General features: G+C 48.6%; 9 protein-coding genes across 9 annotated transcripts; 6 read left to right on the plus strand and 3 right to left on the minus strand.

The window, feature by feature from the left end:
* Nucleotides 1–139: 139 nt before the first annotated feature.
* LTR84_005764 (uncharacterized protein) lies at nucleotides 140–1,459 on the plus strand (the record flags this gene model as incomplete). The annotated part of the gene is made up of 1 exon (XM_064849329.1): nucleotides 140–1,459. The coding sequence occupies one exon, from the start codon at nucleotides 140–142 to the stop codon at nucleotides 1,457–1,459; it is 1,320 nt and encodes a 439-aa protein (XP_064704032.1).
* Nucleotides 1,460–1,738: 279 nt separating this feature from the next.
* On the plus strand, nucleotides 1,739–2,820 carry LTR84_005765 (uncharacterized protein; the record flags this gene model as incomplete). Its single annotated transcript, XM_064849330.1, has 3 exons — nucleotides 1,739–1,909; nucleotides 1,970–2,098; nucleotides 2,155–2,820. The coding sequence occupies 3 exons, from the start codon at nucleotides 1,739–1,741 to the stop codon at nucleotides 2,818–2,820; spliced, it is 966 nt and encodes a 321-aa protein (XP_064704033.1).
* Nucleotides 2,821–3,276: 456 nt separating this feature from the next.
* LTR84_005766 (uncharacterized protein) lies at nucleotides 3,277–4,346 on the minus strand (the record flags this gene model as incomplete). The annotated part of the gene is made up of 2 exons (XM_064849331.1): nucleotides 3,277–4,027; nucleotides 4,081–4,346. The coding sequence occupies 2 exons, from the start codon at nucleotides 4,344–4,346 to the stop codon at nucleotides 3,277–3,279; spliced, it is 1,017 nt and encodes a 338-aa protein (XP_064704034.1).
* A 218-nt stretch (nucleotides 4,347–4,564) lies between these two features.
* On the minus strand, nucleotides 4,565–8,899 carry LTR84_005767 (uncharacterized protein; the record flags this gene model as incomplete). Its single annotated transcript, XM_064849332.1, has 1 exon — nucleotides 4,565–8,899. One exon carries the CDS (start codon nucleotides 8,897–8,899, stop codon nucleotides 4,565–4,567), a length of 4,335 nt encoding a protein of 1,444 aa, XP_064704035.1.
* Nucleotides 8,900–10,125: 1,226 nt separating this feature from the next.
* LTR84_005768 (uncharacterized protein) lies at nucleotides 10,126–11,853 on the plus strand (the record flags this gene model as incomplete). Its single annotated transcript, XM_064849333.1, has 1 exon — nucleotides 10,126–11,853. One exon carries the CDS (start codon nucleotides 10,126–10,128, stop codon nucleotides 11,851–11,853), a length of 1,728 nt encoding a protein of 575 aa, XP_064704036.1.
* A 1,776-nt stretch (nucleotides 11,854–13,629) lies between these two features.
* On the plus strand, nucleotides 13,630–14,220 carry LTR84_005769 (uncharacterized protein; the record flags this gene model as incomplete). Its single annotated transcript, XM_064849334.1, has 2 exons — nucleotides 13,630–13,869; nucleotides 13,924–14,220. 2 exons carry the CDS (start codon nucleotides 13,630–13,632, stop codon nucleotides 14,218–14,220), a joined length of 537 nt encoding a protein of 178 aa, XP_064704037.1.
* Nucleotides 14,221–14,738: 518 nt separating this feature from the next.
* On the plus strand, nucleotides 14,739–15,740 carry LTR84_005770 (uncharacterized protein; the record flags this gene model as incomplete). Its single annotated transcript, XM_064849335.1, has 1 exon — nucleotides 14,739–15,740. One exon carries the CDS (start codon nucleotides 14,739–14,741, stop codon nucleotides 15,738–15,740), a length of 1,002 nt encoding a protein of 333 aa, XP_064704038.1.
* Nucleotides 15,741–15,832: 92 nt separating this feature from the next.
* On the minus strand, nucleotides 15,833–16,858 carry LTR84_005771 (uncharacterized protein; the record flags this gene model as incomplete). Its single annotated transcript, XM_064849336.1, has 2 exons — nucleotides 15,833–15,964; nucleotides 16,022–16,858. 2 exons carry the CDS (start codon nucleotides 16,856–16,858, stop codon nucleotides 15,833–15,835), a joined length of 969 nt encoding a protein of 322 aa, XP_064704039.1.
* Nucleotides 16,859–17,290: 432 nt separating this feature from the next.
* On the plus strand, nucleotides 17,291–20,228 carry LTR84_005772 (uncharacterized protein; the record flags this gene model as incomplete). Its single annotated transcript, XM_064849337.1, has 11 exons — nucleotides 17,291–17,693; nucleotides 17,750–18,190; nucleotides 18,238–18,341; nucleotides 18,804–18,854; nucleotides 18,905–18,912; nucleotides 18,960–18,988; nucleotides 19,037–19,053; nucleotides 19,111–19,531; nucleotides 19,576–19,962; nucleotides 20,008–20,138; nucleotides 20,214–20,228. 11 exons carry the CDS (start codon nucleotides 17,291–17,293, stop codon nucleotides 20,226–20,228), a joined length of 2,007 nt encoding a protein of 668 aa, XP_064704040.1.
* Between the last annotated feature and the right edge of the window lie 100 nt (nucleotides 20,229–20,328).

Consider the following 20,328-nt stretch of genomic DNA (forward strand, 5'->3'; position numbering starts at 1 on the left):
CAATCTGCTACCAAGTAACCTGTCCTACTTCTACCAATTCAACAAACTCTCGCCAGTTTCATCTCGATAGATATGCTGACCTCAAGACCGATGAGTCTACTACCCATGCAATCCACATCACCAGTCCGTCAATCTCACAATGTCACTACCATTCATCCTGCCCTCGTCGACCTCCACGTCAACGCCCAAAACCGTTATTGTGGTGGGGGGAGGATGTAGTGGTCTAGCCATGGCGGAAGCACTGCATGAGCGGGATCCGATGTCAAAAATCACAATCATCGATATGCAATTTGAGGTGGACACCGGCAGCACTTCGGTGGCAAATTACTCAGAACCCAAGATCTCAGCAAGTCGTGGCTGTGGTCGCATCATCCGTGACGACTACATCCATCCAACATATAGGACAATTGCCTGCGCAGCCATGGCTCACTGGAAGCATGTCGAACCATGGTGCCAGTTCTACCACGATACTGGACTTGCACTGGTGGGGAGTGGCGACAAGGATGGGCAGCTCAAAAGAACGTTCGACATCAGCCTTGCACATCGCAAGTCCGCAGGGGTCAGAACCGGCCTGAAAGTCTTCAACTCCGAAACTCACATTGAAGAGGTCTGTCATATCAAAGCTCTGCGAGGTGCTTGGGGATACTTCAACCCTGAAGCTGGCTGGGTCAATGCTGATCACGTAACTACGGCTCTCCTCCACAAGTTGGCGACTCTCGACAATCTCTCCATCGAACGTGGAAAGGTAGTTTCGCTGGTGAAGGACCCGACTGGTAAGAGAGTTCTCGGGGTTGCCCTTGAATCAAGCGAAACACTCTTTGCCGAATTCGTGGTACTGGCCACTGGTCCTTGGACCTCCACACTGGTGGATACATCTGGCATATCCATTGCATCAGCCGAACCGATGGCTTTGTTTAAGCTGCAACCAGAGCACGAAATAGGTCTTACAAACATGCCTGCTGTGGTTGACTTCGAGCAGAAGATCTGCATGACACCTCCAGTTGGACGACTTCTTCGCATTGCCCTACACCGCCAGGACTGGCTAAACCCGTCAGACTTCGAGCATCCCGAGACTGGCCACACGAAAGTTTCACTTCCTCTTTTTTCTGCAGATCATGCCAGCTCCGACACTAGAGCTGCACATCTGGCTCTCCTGCACCACGCCCTGAAACGGGTTTCCCCCCCGGTGGACGGGACCATTGTCGATTTTCGATATTGTTGGTATGACGATACACTAACTAGTGACTTCATCATCACCCACCATCCAAAACTCAGTGGTCTGTTCATGTTACACGGTCTGGGTGCCCATGGTTTCAAGTTTTTACCCGTCCTGGGTCGCTACGCTGTGGCTGCATTGCTTGGGGAACTCGCCTCTGAAGCTCAAGCCCTGTGGCAATGGCCACAGAAAGTGTCGGAGCGAGAACTTGAAGATCAACATGGCCAAGGTGGCTGGCGTTGACATGAATGTAGGTCACATTTGCTACACCCACTCTGACTGCACACCTTGTTTCTGTCTGAAATCGTGCATGGGTGGGCGACAGAGAGTATTCCAACTCCCTGGAAGCTGTCAAATGGCCAATAAACTTCAAAGCACCAAAAACCCACCGTATTGCCCATCCGGAGTCAATGCGTAACCAGTACGGGAGTTGTAATTCGGGAGATAGTATAGCAGAATTATATACGACTTCCACGGAGTCTCTTTCACATCTTGCATTGAAGGGGAGTCATTTGTTGAGCCATGGCAGATTCAAGAGTAGCACTCGACTTTACGCGTATCAGAAATGAGATACACAATGAAACCCAACTTGCTTTGTTGGAGGACTTTGTGCAGACGATCAACACGCAGGGTGCTGTGGTAATCAAAAATGTGGGACTTGATGATGATACAATTCAGCAGGCCTTCTCATGGGTAATTGAACGCATACATCATGCAATGATTCATGGAAGCCTACTAATTGTTTTCTTGTAGACCAGATTACTGTTCGATCTCGATGGTTCAACAAAGGAAGGCTGTCAGCACCCGGCAGAGCCTCTTCCCCATCGAGGTTATAGCGCAATTGGCCAGGAGAGAAGTGGTGGCAACGCTTTCAACTACAAGGTGGGAAACACACCATCTACCGTGGCGCTCATCTCTATGCTAACATCTTACTGCAGGAGAGCTTCGACTTTGGACCAGCGCATGATAATTTGTACCCCAATATCTGGCCCCAACAGACTCCTCACTCGAACTTTTGTCCCTCTGAATTCAGGGCCTTCATGGAACGCTTGTTTCTCAATCTCCACGACGTCCAGCTCACAATTCTCAAGGCACTAGAGGAATACCTCGTCGTCAAAGGAAGGCTTTGTGCAATGCATAACCTGATGCAGAACGAGATACGGCTGCTGCATTACCCCAGTGTGCCGAATGCGGTACTCAGCAACCCAAAGAAAGCCGTCCGATTCGGCGAACACACCGACTTCGGCACTATCACAATTCTGCTTCAAAATCAGCCTGGCGGACTTCAGTTCCAAAACTACGCTGGAGAGTGGCACGAGATCAATTCATCCCCAACGGACTTGGTCATATTATTTGGTGACACGTTACAAAGATGGACAAATGATCGGCTGTGGGCAGGGAAGCACCGCGTTGTGTCACCTATTGCCAGGCAAGATGAGCTGGAGACAGGAGAACGATACTCCATCGCTTATTTCTGCAAGCCCAACCGAGACCAGTCGGTAGGATCGCTACCAGAATTCATGGCGCATGGGGATTCAACGAGATATGAAGATCTCACTGCTGAAGAATACAATCAGAGGCAAATGAGGAATCTCTACGGCTAGCACAACCACATAAGGATCACAAAACAATAGAATAGTTGACGTGGCTGCTCTTTTCAGGAAAGCGGTAGCCCGCAAGTATGATTTCCTCATTCCCCTAGCTAGTCTCTCGAGACGTTCTTTGAATGACCATTTCAGTTCCATAAACGAGCTTGAGTTCTGGGACCTGTCGCGGGGATACTGCCATGTATGCCACTTGCGATCTCTTGTGTGACAGTACTAACCAGGCCATACGCGGCTTACTCGAAGATCACAATCAACGACGCGAAACTGCGGGTTCCACCACGTCATTTTGATCTATCGAGAGAGAGTTCAAGCCGTTGCAGAAGGAGAGTCCAGCTCTGAACCTGATTTGTTTTAGGCGTCACGAGTGGTGTGTAGGGAGTTCAATATCATCGTCAAGGCTGATGAAGCTGCTGATCGGCTATGGCGACCTGGAGAGTGTAGCAATCTTCTCCATTAGCCGGGTAATATATTAGGAGATAGGTACTCAAGGGGAAAGTGCTCACAGTACGGGGTAGTATGCTTCCAACAATTTGTGATTTCTAGATTTGTTGATTCCAGCAAACTCTCCAGGTCACCACGATTCCACTTGTAGCTGTGTGCAAGTTTCAGTGGCTGACCAGCGGTAAAGCGGTGCATTTTGCCTCTCAGACGCATTTCGACGTCCCTGCGAGCCACAAAGCTGGCGGTGAAGCATCGGGTACTGTCATCATACTCCCCTTGATATTCCCATTCATCAAGTCGGAAGACCTGTGTTCCAATCAGTGAATTGGCGTGTTTCAAAGCGTTCAATGCCCATAATTCGGTAGGTTTGGAAGTGTATGACTCAATGATCTCCTTGTGATCGTTACATGCGTCTAGACCCAAGATGAATTTCGTTGAACCCCTAATACGCGAGGGAAGTCCAATTATCAACTGCTGTAGAGTGGTCGCGACTTCACCAATGGAAAGATTTGCCATGCTATTTCCTAACCAGAGGTACGTGACAGGTTTCGTGAAAGTATGCCCATTGGAATAAAGCCAGGAAATGAGATCTTTGAATGTCCCCGCAAGTCCAACACTCTGGACACCGAGCTGCTGCATCTGCGGAGTGCAACTATCCAGGCTTTTCTGCAGGTATTCGGGCGAGATATCAAGGGCGTAGAACTGAACACGACCGTTTCTGGCCGCAAGATGTTTGACGACGAAGCTAGACTTGTGGAGCGAGCTGTGAGCACATATCAGTCAGGTCTCATGATACCAATTAAAATGGCTACTCACCCTGCTCCTAGGTCGATCAAGATACCACCATCATCGCAGATCTTGCTGATATCATCAACATGGGCAGACAATACCTCCATCTCTGCAGATGAGCCATAGCTGTTTGTCGACCCCTTCTCTGTCATTTTGGAAAAAAGCTCCATACCTTGCTCGTCCCAAAGCAGCAGAGGTGGTATGGATGGTTGCTGAGATAGAAGTGAATCCTCGAGGACTCGCCGTAAGTTTTGGCTTTGGCACTCATCGCGGATATCGATGATGTTTGTCATCTTGGAAGGGACAATTGGGCACCGTCCCGAAGACGTAGGAGGTCAATTCCGTGGTATTAAATTATTTCTAGCTTGAAAGTTTCGACCTTTGGGAGATATGTCCATACTTCAACACCAAGAGCCTCTAACTGAGTGGTTGTCAGTCTTGCACTACGAACTTGCTGGTTTATGGAGACATAGCTACACATGGCCAACGGAAAAGCCCACTTGCTAGACCCTCAAGTTTCGAATTCGGCGGGCGTCCCTTGTTCCAAAACCCGTCCCCCACCAAGGACCAGACAAAACTCTGCATTTTCCACCGCAGCTGCACGATGTGCAATGGTGATGATTGTGCTGCCTTTCAGTTCTTCTCTGAGGACCCTTTGAATTTCCGTGGAGGTCTCAAGATCAATGCTGGCGGTGGCCTCATCCATGACAACAATTGCACTGCGCCTCAGTATGGCACGGGCTAGGCCTACCAATTGTCTTTGCCCCTGACTCAAGTTTCGACCCCCATCATCGATTTGAGTGTCCAGAGTCCAGCCATACTTCCCGCAAACCCGAGCTATTACTTCAAGGCACTCGATGTCCGAGTGGTCTTCCATTGGATCAAGGTTGTGACGCAATGAGCCAGGGAAAAGTATTGGCTCTTGAGCAAGGAAGGTGATACGAGTTCGGAGGACCTGCTTGTCGATTTGATTAATGTCAAGTCCGTCAATGAGGATCCGCCCTGATTCAAGAGGGATCGTTGCCAGTATACACAGGGCTAAGGTGGATTTGCCGGAGCCTGTCCTGCCAGTGATGGCGTTGGTGGTGCCACCGGCAAACCGCACAGAAACATCTGAAAGAGCGCGGTCCATCTGGGGTTGATAGCGAACACTCACATCCTCAAAAACCACATCACTACCATAAGTTGGCCATGATGCGGGGGGAATGATGGTTCCAGGTGATTCCTGCTCGATGTGTAGAAGCTCAACTACTCGCTCAACGGAGACGAATTCAAGTTGTAGTTGACCGTATTGCTTGCAAATCGAATGGGTGTATTGAACGAATTTGTTGGCGGCCACAAGGACAAAGGCTGTGAGACCGGGTGTTAGGTTGGAGAAAATTGCCAGCAAGGTGAGGACGAATGTCGATATTCCGGAGAGTGTATCAAATCTATACATCAACCATGCTTGTAAACTCCAGTAAAAATGGTCCATCTTTTGGAAAGCGTCTGTAACTTTTATTGTTTTTTCCTGGAATTGATGCTGAGCACAAAAAGCTCTGACCGTCATCAAACCGTTCAGTAAGGCTCCAAAATTCGCCATAAGTGGACTTAGTGATACCATCTCCAATCGTCGGAGACTTTGCGATGTTGGTAGAAATTCGAGGAAGATCCAGACGAAAACAAGCGTCAAGGAAATGGCGAACACGAGAAAGATCGGGGTGATGCTGGCAATGACGATCATCGATGAGACCCAAGAAATGGAATACCATATGACCATTAAGAATTGTGTGGCTATAGGGCCGTCGATTGTGCCAACATCGGAGGTCAGGCGATTCATAAGTCGCCCGACCGGTGTGATATCATAGAACCGGAATGATGAGTTGCTGATGCGATTCATAATATCATGAAACATCCGGCGTGCCGCAGTATAAGTGACGACAAGCATGAATAGGTCGGAAAGAATGAGCCCGATAGTCTCGGCGACGATGATAATAAAAAATCCCAATAGCCATGGATTCACATTGGTTGCCGGATTTGGAAAATGCTCGAAAAACTTGGAGATGGGGCTGTTCAATGAACGAACTTCTGAAGCGAGTTGTTGTAAGAACAAAAGTTGTCCTTTAACGTGATTGTATGCCTCGCCCCACTCTTTCAAGAACCAACTTTCAGCCACGTACAGGCCTCGACAAAGCGATGCACTCAAGATAACCATGAACCACCATTTCAATTTTCCCGCTTTGATGTATTGCCAGTAGATTGCAACTTGTACACCTCCATGGACTCTGTGTTCCTCCTCGATGAATCCTTCAGGCGTGACAAGTGCGTCGTCAATTTTACCATCGGGCTCTTGCTCCACTTCTGCAACTGTGACAGCCGTGGATGAAGAATTAGAGATGTCTTCGTCAAGGAGGTGAACGGTTGCGGTGCCATGAGAAATCTCGATGAGTTGTGTGGCGAAAGTTCGACATATGTCAGTCCTATGAGTGGCAAGGATGACAATGCGATCGTCCATCAGCGGGCCAGCGAGGCATTTGGTGGTGATCCATTCGGCGGTTTGTTGATCTAGTGCACTTAGTGGATCGTCCAATAGCAGTACACGAGTGTCACTGTAAACAGCACGAGCGAGAGCAACCCTTGCTTTCTGACCTCCTGAAAGACCGATTCCGTTCTCACCAATGCTTGTCAAATCGCCATATTTGAAATTGGCTAGGTCTGGAAGAAGAGCACACGCTTCAAGTGTTCTTTTGTATCGAGTGTCGTCGTACGGAGAGATAAAAACAATGTTCTCTCGAATGCTCATATTTTGTAGCCAGGGGGTTTGCGCACAATAGCCAATAGCCATGGGGGATTTATGCAGATATCCCTCTCGAAGATCCAATTCCCCAAGCAACGCCTGGAGGAGTGCGGTCTTTCCAGAGGCGACGGGACCGTATATTACCGTCAAGCCGCGAGGAAATGTTAAATTGAGCTGCGCGAGAGTGATCTCATCTAGTCCAGGCCATGAGAACGAGGCATTCTGTAGCTCCAATTTTTCTTCTTCCCATTGTGGTCCTTCGGTTGAATCATTTGGCTTTTCGGGCTCGGCTATGAAATCGGATATCCGACCAACTGCGACCGAGGCGTTTAACATCACCGTGATCAGCGCAGGGATTTCACGGATATTGGTTTGCAACATTGCGAACAGTTGGATTGCAGGGAATGCGATGTCGACCCTGAGTTGTTGACCAGCAACAACGGTATAGGCGTAGAATGTGGCTACTGGGAGCATACCACTGGCAAGGGAATTGACAAATTTGATAAGGGTGTTCCATAAGTAAACAACAACTCGCAGGTTCAGCTCGTGTTGACGGGCAGTCATGATGCCTTCCAACCAATTACGATGCCAGCCATACCATCTAAGATGTCGTATGGCTTCGACGTATTGTGATATCTTTTGGAGTTTGACGTCCACAGCGCGCCGTCTCTTTTTCTCCCAGCCAACTAGTATTCGAGCCAGTAGGTAGTTGAAGATCTGGGCGATAATGACGACAGCAACGCCAACGAGGCATGACCAGCCCAACATCTGCCATATGAGATAAATCGAGAACAGCAACCCAAGAGGCTTATTGATGAGGGTCTGAAACTCCCAGAAGCGTTGGGCAACCTCATAGACATCATTTCGCATGAGATTCAAAATCTTCCCCATTGAAGCCGACAGTTTTTCTTCGTTGGACGGGATTTTTGAAGGCCGAAAACGTTGCCTAACACCTCTCATGAATTTCGTCACAACCTCCCTCATCCCAGGTTTTTGCGTGATATTCTCGTCAACTAGCGACTCGGTTACAGATGGGGTTGCCGGCATAGAAGGACTTCCACTGAGGATTGTAGCCTCCGAAGGCTGATCTTTTGGCTTGCTACCGATGATTTTTCTGTTCAAAGTTTTTTCGTAGAGCATTGTTATCATTTCTCCACGAGAACGTTCGTAACATCTTCGAGCGAACCAAAGGCTGAAGACGGAGCTCTGGGCAGCAACAAGTCTAGCGACGAGCATAAGGAGCGCGAAGGTCATTGCTGGTCGTTTTTCGGTGGAGATAAGGTCCATTGCTTGCAAAAGCTTCTGCATTATCATTGGAGCAGCATAATTTGCGGTCAATTCGACGATAGCCAGGAGAGTCAAAATCACCAAGTCGATCCAGTTTGCGGCCAACAGGCGTCGAACCACGGATCCTTTCAGTTCCCGGAATGCGTCGTGCAGGTAACGATGTTGAAACTCATAGCCCAGTAGCCAGACATCTTCATCGTTTAGTTGGCGAGTATTGCCAACTTTGATAAGTGGCGACATCCAGGATACTGTCATCCACTGGAACAACGTCATATTGTCTTCGGGCGATCTCAACTGGTTTGTTGGTATGGCAAACGGAGGACTGATGCCGTTACGACTCATCTCTGGAGCACGCAGCGGCATATTGATAATGAAGATGGCTGACAGGAATGCACAAATTCCGCTGAAGGTCGTCAATATCGGGTCCCGGTCAATGAATGGCCCATGGAATTGAGTGGCAACGATGGCCATCTCTCCAATGACAATCGATGTAAAGGCAATGAGAAGGAAAGTCGAGGCAGACCTGGGACGTCGTATGATGAGGTAGCTAAAGGCCATTGCCCACAAGCCACTGATTGCCCATGCAGAAGAGTAAATCGGCGCCACCAGAATTTGAGCAACCAGCCCCGCAATCGAGAGAAGAAGTAACACGATCATATGCCATGGAAAATGTGCATCCTTTTCTCTTGACTCGATTAAGTCCGAGTCAAGAGGCTCTTCAATGAACGGTTTGATTCGAAAGAAGTGAAGTCTTGCAAAGTGGTGGGCTATCGTTGAACCCATGATGTTTGACCGCCAGGCATCAGGAGTCAGTCGTTGATACTGTTTTCCCAACACTAACAACCCTTCTTCAGGTTACAAAAGCCCCTTTCCAGCATCGCCGTCAGACCGTCAACTATGCCAGCATGAATTCGACCCATAAAATGGTCCGAGAGTTTGCGACGTTCATTAAGGGTTAGAAATGAAGAGAGATGTCAATTACCAAGCTTTTTCAATGAGCCGAAGGCTTTTAAGGTTGCATTTGGTCAGCACGTAACCTGAAGATTTGATTCATTTCATTGGCCATCGGAGTAGGCCGCCGTTCTACAACCACAATAGAAAATACCTGGGCAGGGAACCATAACAGACTCCTGTCTTCTCCAACCATTAATCGAAGCGAACGTTGATATGAATAAGTACGTGTGCACAGAGGTGTATTTAGGCTCATGTCGGACCAAGTCATGTCACACAACGCTATCAGGCAGAATGTCACCACATGGTGCCTTCTCTTGATAATAGCACGCCTGCGCCGTTCACCTGGGGACAAAGAGAGGTAGTGAAATCCTGTCACTGCCCGATCTTAGAACCTATATTCCGGGCTGTATATTATGTCACGTCTAATCACCAAGAGGGCCTGAGCAGGCTGGTAGCCATTGTCTATGGGGGAGAGGTGTATTCTGCGGAGGACAGGGTGTAGCGGACGAAGAAAGGACGGACATAAGGACGGATTGGTGGTTTCCACTTGCGAGCACTAACAGGTGCACATAGCAAATGAGATGGCGATATCAACTGAGCAAAGTACTGCTGTTGCACAAATCAACATCCACAACTGCACTGGAAGCGAGAGCACTTGCAGCACTGCACAGTCAGGGGCAATCCTTGACCGTAGCCAGCTAGGTTGGTACACATGCGTTCGGAGTGCAATCACGTGTTTTTACTTGGCATTAATCACGAAAACCTGGGGAAGGAACAGTCTCGCTTCTCCAACAATTGGATTTCCGAGCCGGACTCGATTGCCTCTCCAATCAAATTTTCACCAGGATGACGTTCAAACAACTTTCTCCTCACTTGACCAGCTACACTTTCAACACACAATTGTTCTTCGATTCAATTCATCAATTCCTGGTTGTCACTCGTTCCTTCTGCCACTGCAAAGAGTCACTCTGCGAGGTCAAGCCACCGCCTCTTGACCAATTTCCTCTGCGGGGTGGCGCTCATCGGCATTACGAAGCTTTTTCTTTCCACCTACCATGACAGACACCCCCAATTCGAATCATGATGAATTTGCCGCGAGGGTAGTGTCAGATCATCTACCATCCGGCTATACAGCGGGCTTGGTAGATGGATCCAACGACGAGAGCGAAGCCTCTAATGGAGCAGGACAAGAACCAGAGTCTTCACTTACGCTATTGGGGGGAGATGTGCACCGTGATCTCTACAAAATCCACAGCAGGGCCAAGCTCCACCAACGTGCTGCTACTTTCTCACACCCGGTCAATTCATCAACTGATTTCCAGAACGACCTGACTGCCGCCGAACAACGGCTTCCGGGAGGCTTCCGTCGAGAATTCGTACAACAAAAATATGGTCGCTTCAACCCTGCCGTTATCCCTGTCACTCGCAACTTCGTGGAATTCCTATCCCTTTACGGCAGCTTTGCTGGTGAGGATCTTGAGGATTCCGACGATGATTCATCTGTTCAAGGTGAGGAGGACGAGGCCGAAGATGGTGCCGAAGAAACAACAGGCGAACGACGACCACTCCTCGGTCGACGGCGGTCTACCAGACAAACCAGACCAGGCGATGCTGGCAGGGTGAAAACCTTTTTTACTCTTCTCAAGGCTTTCATTGGAACCGGCATCATGTTCCTCCCAAAAGCTTTCAACAATGGTGGGATCCTATTTTCATCAATGACCTTACTCACGGTCTCGGTTGTTACTACCATATCTTTTCACCTACTCCTGAAGTGCAGAAAATTATATGGCAAGTCGGGCTACGGAGAACTCGGTGAGGCCATAAGCGGCTCCAAGATGAGGGCAGTGATTCTAGGATCCGTCACTATCTCCCAGCTTGGCTTTGTTTGTGCAGGAACGGTTTTTGTGGCTCAGAACCTTCATTCGTTCGCTTTGGCGGTTTCGCATGGCCATAGTCCGGTGTCTACCCCGATTCTGATCGCATTACAGCTTCTTGTCCTGATACCACTTTCGTTTATCCGAAATATTTCAAAGTTGGGACCCAGCGCTCTGATAGCCGATGTTTTCATTCTCCTCGGCCTCACGTATATCTATTATTATGATATTGCTACTATCGCCAACCAAGGTTTGCATCCGACTGTTAAGCTTTTCAATCCAGATCAATTCACATTGACGATTGGAGCCGCGATATTCACGTTCGAAGGGATCGGACTCATCTTGCCAATCCAGTCGTCAATGAAACAACCCGACAAGTTTGAGCCTCTGCTCTGGTTGATCATGCTCATCATCACCACCATTTTCACCTCTGTTGGAGCTTTATGTTATGCGACTTTCGGCTCCGCCACGCAAATAGAAGTCATCTCCAACTTCCCTCAAGACAGTAAGCTGGTGAATGCGGTTCAATTCCTCTATTCTCTTGCTGTTCTGGTGGGAACTCCGGTTCAGCTTTTCCCACCAGTCCGTATTCTGGAAGGCAAGATATTCGGTCGACGGTCTGGCAAGAAGGACGCCCTCACAAAATGGAAGAAGAATGGATTCAGGTCGCTTCTGGTGGTGCTCTGCATTCTAGTCTCGATCCTGGGAGCAAACAACCTGGATAGGTTTGTCGCATTGATTGGTTCATTTGCTTGTGTACCACTTGTATACATCTACCCCCCGTTATTGCATTATCAAGGTGTAGCAGAGACAAAGTGGGCAAAGATCGGAGATGTATTACTGATTATTTTGGGAGTTGTCTGTATGGTATACACTACCTGTGTTACCATCGCCAATTCTTTCATATAGTCATTGCCAATTGCCAATTGGTGACTGCTCCGCCTGGTCGGTGAGGTTCAAGCATGTATCAAGAATTTGTCATGCAGACATGATCCTGGATGACGAAACCAGGATGCTCTGTGCGACCATGCATCATATTTGATGGTGGCTGGATGACCTTCTACGTAGCAATGAAGGGCCATTCTGGCGCCGTAAAATCCTGCTGAGATGGGCAAATTGGTAGGCAAGATCACAATTCTGCCGACATTAATACGGACTACCACGACTCACACCTGCAGGACCCAATTGCCGAGTATTCCTGTTTTCAAACACCACAGCGGAAAGATGACTGATCTTCAGCCATTCATGGAAATCTTAGATTTGGATTTCACTTGGTGCAGACTGAAATTAAGAGGCAGGCCGTGACGCCACCGAGGCTTGAAAGTCTCACAGTCCGAAAGACAACACATCCATGATCTGGTCTGTTGAATGCCCCTCGATTGGCAGAGCGCGACCTATGCGAAGTGGACGATTCCCAATAACAAACCCAGACTTGTAGTTGGTAAAATTCCATGTTGTTCCGTCGCTGGGGCGAGAAGGATAACCCCAACACGACTCAGACGTCCTCCAGGTTGGATTTTGGCTTCATTAGCACTTTGTACCAAGCCCATGCCATGCCACAAAAGCTTCCTGTGCCCCGCTTCCTCTTTCGATTATCCATGAAAGTCGCCAGATGCGTCTGGAGATATTGGAATTTGAAACAGACATTGGCCAGAAGCAATGGAATACGAGGTTGCCATAAGATTTTGGTGCTGACGTTCAAGGGGGTTATATATCTATGATTTAAGGATCCGTGTGTGAGACATTGCCCTCGCTCCTTTGAAATCCTTTGCGATTTATCTAGTTTTCCACATTCTGAGCTTGATTCGATGGGCTCTATTGCGCATGTTTGTGTATACTCCTAGAAGATTGCTGACACAAGACCCAGCTTGCTCAGGAGCGGGAAACAGCCTGGTGGTGGCAAGGATTATCCTTCGTGGGAAGATGAGCATGTAAGGTTGCAGGATCCGGGCTCGCCAGGCTTAAGCTCTAGTTCTCTGAAGTCGGGTAACTACGAAGAAGTATTTAGGTGTGCCGATCACCGAACGTACGGTAGTGATTTAGGGGAACAATATGGGGAACTTGGTGCCTAAATTCCGATCCGTGGGCACGGATGGGGAAGCCCAAAGCCCAAGCTGATTTTTTGAACCCCTTTAATCTCCAGGTGCAGGTGACCTCGAATGCGCCTCAAAAGGCTGTTTCAGAACAATGTCGATGTGGCGGCCTCGGGATTTTCCTTCGCTCGCTAAAGACTTAAAGCCTTCGGTTGCTTCCGAATGGATGACACCATTTCGACCCCAATTGATGTTGGCCCTGCATGATCTCGGCCTACAGGATCAAATCTAGGGAGATTAATATTTTCAAGATGACTGCCCGTGGCTGGCAACGCGGCAAAGCCTCGCCATAACAGCACCACTTCCTTGCAGAAAATCATGAACTTGACCAATTTCATGGCTGAGAACTCTGAATCAGGGACTCCATGTCTGACCATTTCCGGACAACCTCCAGTTGTTGCAAGAGGATCCTTTGTCTACCAGACTATGTGGCGTAACCATTCCCTGTGGTGTGAGAAGTACAAATACCAAGGTATGGAAGTGCACCACAAGGAAGTTTACCTCTAACTCAAGACCTCACAATCTGATTTCGTTCGTTCATTCATTCATTCAATTCGACTCACTCCAGTCTCTCTTTCCAAATTTCCTCAACATGAAGTTCTTCAGCATCGCCGCACCTCTTGCCTTGGTCTCTTCTGTCCTGGCCGCTCCCGGAGGCTGGAACGACTGGAACACTGGCCTGACCCAGGGAGATGCCTTGGACATTGTCTCCAAATTCACCCAAGTTCTTTCCCACTCTGATGTCAAAGCCGCCAACGCAACTGCTCAAGCCTTGATTGGTGATGGCTTCTTCGAGAATTCGGACTCTATCAATATTCTGGCTGGCTTCCCAGTAAGTACCACCTCTGTGCAGCCTCACACAAGGAAACCCACTAACAAAAGAAAGCTGGGCTCTACCACCACCAATGGCAAGCAGGCTTACATTAACGGCGTTCTCAATGCTCCAGGCCTCAATGGCGCAGAGAACTTGAAGATCCTGGTGTCTGGCAACAATATCCTTTGGTACTGGCGCTTCAACGCAATCGGAAGCAAGCAACTGCCTGTCAAAGGCTTCAACTTGTTCGAAATCAACAACAAGAAGCAGATCACTGGTCTTTATGTTGAGTTCAACAGCATTGCTTGGGGCATTGACACTGGCTACACTACCACCGATCGTACCGGAAAGACGTTGCCATTGGCTTAGAAGATGGTGTGGGTGCAGTGCTGACGAGTAATGTATAAGTATAACTCGTGGTCTGCAAGACGATACAACTGCCCGGAGAATATTGTGGGGAATAATCTTCTTTTCTGTCAAATTGGCTGGTTAACCTTGGGAATGTGGAATGATGGTAAAGGCAAGTTTGCATAATTCTTGGAACAATGAAAATCGATACTGTGATGGCATTGCGCCAAGTCTATGCATGACCTTCACCTATGATGAACAGAACGATGTAGTCGTATTCAATGACGAAAAGAGTGTTGAAGTTCTGGGCGACCAAGAGTTTCCAAAATGAACATTAATAATGCACCTTGCCCGATGAGCTGCGGAGATCACCTCGCATCGGTAAACCAAGCCGATGAAACCATGGAGCGACTCGAACACGCCGCGAGATGGTCGCCTTGTTCGTGTTTCAAACGGAAGTCTTATTTGGCATTACTATACCACGAACTGCTACATTCTACTCACCCTAGTCATTGACTTACAACATTGGTGCTTTCAAAATGTTGGTTCTCAGAGAAAATGATATTTTAACCTTGCTGGGAGGCCTATCCCCAGCGGACACCCGCGATCTACTTGCCAAGTTCCATAATCTGTTAAGACAATACAGTAACAGTGTATATCAGAAGTCATCAGAAAGACTCATACACCAACCGGAGAGAATCTCAATCGTTACTAAGAATGGCAACACGGCCCTGTTCATGCCATCCTCGGTGACAACATCGACGGGGGTCAAAGTCGTGACTGTCCCGGTGAAGGGATTGATTAAAGGGTCGATAAATGTCTTCTCCCCGGACGGCGACCTCGTTGGGGTCTTGAATGCCGCAGAAATAACGGCGTTCCGCACATCATTGGCGGTCATGATACCGTTTGAATTGTACCAAGGAGACAAGAAAAACATTATTGTCTTTGGGGCTGGTAGGCAAGCGGAATGGCACATCAAGCTGGCACTTCTTCTAGCCGACGTCGACCATATCACTGTGATCAACAGATCGGGCCCAGGACGGATCGGAGAGCTGTTCGAGACACTTCGATCCAATTATCCGAAGACACAGTTCGATATCTTGCTCAAGCATGATCCAAAGTACAATGCTTCGCTGGAAGCGCGTCTCAAAGACGCTGCAGTGGTCTTCTGCTGCACACCATCCGTGGAACCCCATTTCCCCGCGTCGTACTTGGACTCAAAGCAGAGATTCATATCCTTGATTGGCTCTTATAAGCCTCACATGCAGGAGATTGATGCAAAAACACTACGATCGGGCGAAAGAATCTACGTAGACACGAAGGAGGGATGTCTTGTTGAAGCCGGGGAATTGATAATGGCAAATGTGAACGAAGCGCAGCTGCTTGAGATTGGAGAGATACCGAATGGCACGGTTCTCAAGGACAGTGGTAATGTGGTGTTCAAGTGCGTTGGTATGGGTGTCATGGATGTTTTTATGGCTTCAGAGTTGCTGGAAATGGCAAAGGTGAAGGATTTGGGCCTCACTGTTGATGACTTCTGATGTACATTCAGTTGATGAAGTATTAGTATTCTGGCTTCATCACGCTGGGACATTTTAACGACATTTCATGTCACGGGCATTTTCACGAAAGATCAGACGCCGTCGCCAAATTTGTAATCCTTTGACCAACGTTCATCCCATGGTCGCGAGCTGTCAACAAATCTCAAGTCTGTTCCGAGACGAATCCTTCCTTCAGGATCGTGGTTGATAGTGGAGGCATGAATCTGCAAGTTATTTGTGAGTGTTTCCACGTATAGTTCTCAGCAGTAAACAATACTCACCGCATAGGCGTTGTGAAAGACGACGTCGCCAGCTTGGTACTCAGTGAGCAGCCATCGGCGATTGTGTTCTTTTCCGAAAGCCAGCGGTCCATCGGCAAGGAGACCACCTGACATCATGTTCTGGTTGAAAGCATTCCTCGTCTCTTCCTCCGTTAGCCCACTAGCTTGGGCCTTAGCAGTGAAAGCTCGCTCAATTTCTTCTCCAAGGAGGTGTCCGGTCTCCAGGTAGATCAATCCACCGCCTTGTCGTGAAATATCTCCCATCGGAACCCATGCTGTCACCGAAGTGTCTTCTCCATGCCTCAAGAAGATCTGATCGTAATGCACTCCAATGGCTTTGTTGCCTGGAGTATTGTTCCTCAGTAGTGTGCGCCGAACCGCCATGGTGTCATCACCCCAACCGGTCAATCTGGAAACATACGCTCGAAGATCAGGATGCTTGCAAAATACCTCTTTATACCAGGGCTCCGTATGAGCCTTCAGAGCCAAGTCAACAAACTTGGAAGCAACGTCTGGATGTGGACCAGTTGGCCGGCCATTTGCATCCGCAGATCCAGCTCCGATTCCAGGAAAGTCGAGCTTGTCTTGAGTCTGATCGAAGATGCCGTCAACAGGACTCGTGTCAGGCTTCAAAACACCACTTGGAGCCAAGAATTTGAAGTATTCTTCCCGTGCCTTGAGCACATCTCGACGCGGGATCAATCCTTTGATGAAGAGGTAGCCTTCTTTCTTGAATTGCTGACGAGCCTGTTCAATCGGTGTGTCAAGGGTTGTTGGCTTTAGATAACCATATTGGCCTGCTGTCAGCAACCCGTCGTTAACGGCTAAAACCTCCATGAGGACGTCAGTGCGGAGAAGTTGAGGCTGTGCAGTGAATTCTGGTCTCTCAGCCGAAAAAATCTCAGCCAGGGACACTTTCCTAGACGTTTGATCCCGCAAGGTCCACACGGAATCCTTGGGAAGTCGATATGACCGTGATGATAGTATCGTTGGGCATCTGCTTGGCATGGCGAACCAGGCGGCGAATCGTCCACTAGTTGGCAGCCCATTTCGGACACCAACGAATTGGCCCGAAACGCGGGGAAGTGAATTTGAATTTTCAGTCTATGCCATTCTGGGAAGGAATGGCCGGCCCTCGGGCATCGCATCTGCTGGAGGTCTCGAAATCTCAAGATCTGTCATAGGGTATGGGTATAAGATCAGTGTGCTGCTGCGATTTCTCGCAGAGCTCACGGTCGGAGAAACATCCTCCAACACTCAGTCACGGCCATGTCATACATTCTCACCCGTTCGCTGGACGCGAGGCATGTCATTAGGGCCAGAATGGCCAGTCTTCCCGCCATGTATGCACCTCTGGTCAAGGCATTCTCTTCTTCCACCCCATCAAGAGCACAGCCAGTATCCATTCGAGCGACTCCCGAAGAACGTGCTTCCGGCAGATTGAGTGAACAGAATCTTGAGACCGCTGTGAGGCACGTGAGAAAAGACGGCCTCGTTGTTGTGCAGGATGTAGTCGAGCATGAGATTCTGGACAAGTTGAACGAGAAGATGGTGCAGGATGCACTAGAGCTCAGGTCTAGAGGAGCTAATTCGCCCTTCAATTATAACAAGGGCAATTTGCAGCAGGACCCCCCTCCCGTGGAAAGATTCTTCTTCCCCCAAATTTTTACGAGTATGCCTCCCTTATGAGCAGAAATCGATGTGATCCATCTAATGACTTGTTGAAAGATCCAATTGCGACTCAGATAACGTCGGCGGTCTTGGGCCCGCGTCCAAAGTTGACTTTCTGCTCAGGGAACTCCGCCATGCCTCCGGTGGCTGGGGCTGCACCTGAAAGACAGCCTGTACATTCGGATGCCGACTTTGCACATCCAGATCACGCTTTTGCCTTGGTCGTGAATGTACCTCTCATCGAAATGAATCCAAAGAATGGGTCAACCGAAGTATGGCTTGGTACTCACGATGGATTTGGCTTGGAGGCACAGGAAGGTCTTCATGGCGAAAGAGCTAGTGGCCGTATCACAGAATCGCTGTTGGAAACGCGCCGGAGAACTGACCCTCCAAGTCAGCCTGTTATACCAAAGGGAAGTATCATCATTCGGGACCTCAGGCTGTGGCATGCAGGGATGCCAAACCATACCGATGACGTTAGAGTTATGCTCGCGATGAGTAAGTCTTCTCTTAATTCTGGTACTACACTGGTCTGATCAAAACAGTACATTTTGCACCGTGGTATCGCAATCAAATGAAGCTGGAACTTGCCGAGGAGATAAAGCCGCTGGTGGAGCAGTCAAAGGAACTGGATATACGGGTTGATTGGGTAAGCGAGAGTGAGGCGCTAGAGCAATACTTGAACAGGGGCTTCGGAAATAGTTATGACTTTAACCAGATCGCATGATCCAAAGATCATCCTTCTGTCAATAGATGTGGAATGCATTACTGTTGAAGTAATGAGGTGGCCAAGTGAGCATTGTACCTGCCACGGCTTGCTGGCGCTCGTAGTGGCCGACAGGTGACATATACCAGACAGATAAGGCGTTGAGAATCATTTTTTCACCTTATTGTATATTCCGAGACGAGAGGAGCCTGTGCATCATGTCAGTATCGTATGGGGAACCAGATTTCAATCTGGTGGGAGGGACTCCATACCCAAATATACCTGGATTTTAGTCCCGTGAAGGATGGGTGGCTTGGCAGACTTTACGCATGTAACTAGTTAGTATGCCTCGTTGCAATCGAACTTCTCCGCATCTCATTTTCTCTTGATTAACATTTCGGTCAGCGACAAGATAAATCAAACTCCCTGATATGGCCAAGGAAGTTAGCAGGAAATGTAGGCATTGCTTCCACTGCGTTGTTTAATGCGTTGCTAACCATTTCTAGCATGGTAGGTAATCGTCCTGGAAAGGCTAAAAGTGATCGACTGAACATTCTGTAGCCAAACATGCAGACTTCGCAAGCTCAAATGTAAGTAGGCTCGTTCAGCACCCTGCAATATTAACCTACCTGAAACAGGCGATGAGGGCATGCCAGTATGTGCTCGATGTGTGCGCTCGGGACGGTGGTGCGACAGGACATGGCCATTGAAGATTCGTCACCAGAGAATTACCAGTGCACAGAAAGAGACCACGAATGCAGCAGAAGAAACGATTTCCAGTTTTGAACATGAAGAAGCTCTCTGCAGTCTGCGGAACGAGCAAGTAGCCCAGCTATTTGAGCACTACCTCCAGGTATTGGCTCTGTGGTATGATCTCAACGATCTTGATTGCACCTTTGCAAGGCTCGTCAGCCGCGAGGCCCAGAAGAGCCAGCTCCTGCTCAATGCAATTCTCGCCTTTGCTGCCATGCATAAATGTCGAACTGGTCAATCGTCATTGAAAGAATTGGGTCATGGGTACCATAACCGGTGCTTGCGACTTCTCATTGAGCTTCAGCAATCAGACGAGGCGGTATCAAATGGGACTGCACTCGTCACTACATGTCTCTTACGGTCCTATGAAATTCTTGCTGGTAAGCACATGTCCTTGTGAAAAAGAATTCCACTCACTAGTCAGAGGAAAAGGATCCCAATTGCCATCTGTTTGGCGCTTTTTCTCTGCTCCCAGATCTCACATCGACACTGCCCACAAAACCACTTTTGCTTGCAGGGCTCTGGAATTATCTTCGTGAAGATATCACATTCGCACTGATCAATGAGTATCCACTCAAAACAAACATTGGCAATGTACGACTCATTGCATCTCGGGATGACGATTATGCCAATCAGATCACACTGCTTCTCGCCAGGGTGATCAACACCGTGTTTCTTGATGGAGAAGATGATGGATTCCGTCTGGATAGCGAGGTCAAACAGTGGCACGCGAGTCTTCCGTTTCAGCCATATCACGAAATGTCTCAAGACCAAGGATTTTCAAGAATTCTATTTCTTCACAATTCCCATGGTTCGTTGAGATGCCCGGCATATGTGACCAGGCTAACCCTGCCAGTTGCCGCCCTGCAATACTATCACGTTGCCATGATGTTGCTCAATAAAGATTGTGCTTCGGATTTTGAGCTGGATCACCATGCACGGACAATCTGTAGTCTGGCCCTGAGCTCCAGAAGTGATGCTGTTATGGTGAACTCGTATGGTCCAATCTGTTATAGTGGGTTCAAGAAAAGCTTCGACAAAGTGGGAAACTGACCTCTCTAGGTTGCAAATGGCTGACGAGGGACGACAATCGCCGTGGTATTGTGGACTGCTTGATAGACAGTAAGAAGAGAACGGGCTGGCCTGTCGAACACATAACCGCAAAACTCAGGAGTCA

This window comes from Exophiala bonariae, assembly GCF_035927105.1.
Source record: "Exophiala bonariae strain CCFEE 5792 chromosome Unknown scaffold_21, whole genome shotgun sequence".
Lineage (NCBI taxonomy): Eukaryota > Fungi > Ascomycota > Eurotiomycetes > Chaetothyriales > Herpotrichiellaceae > Exophiala > Exophiala bonariae.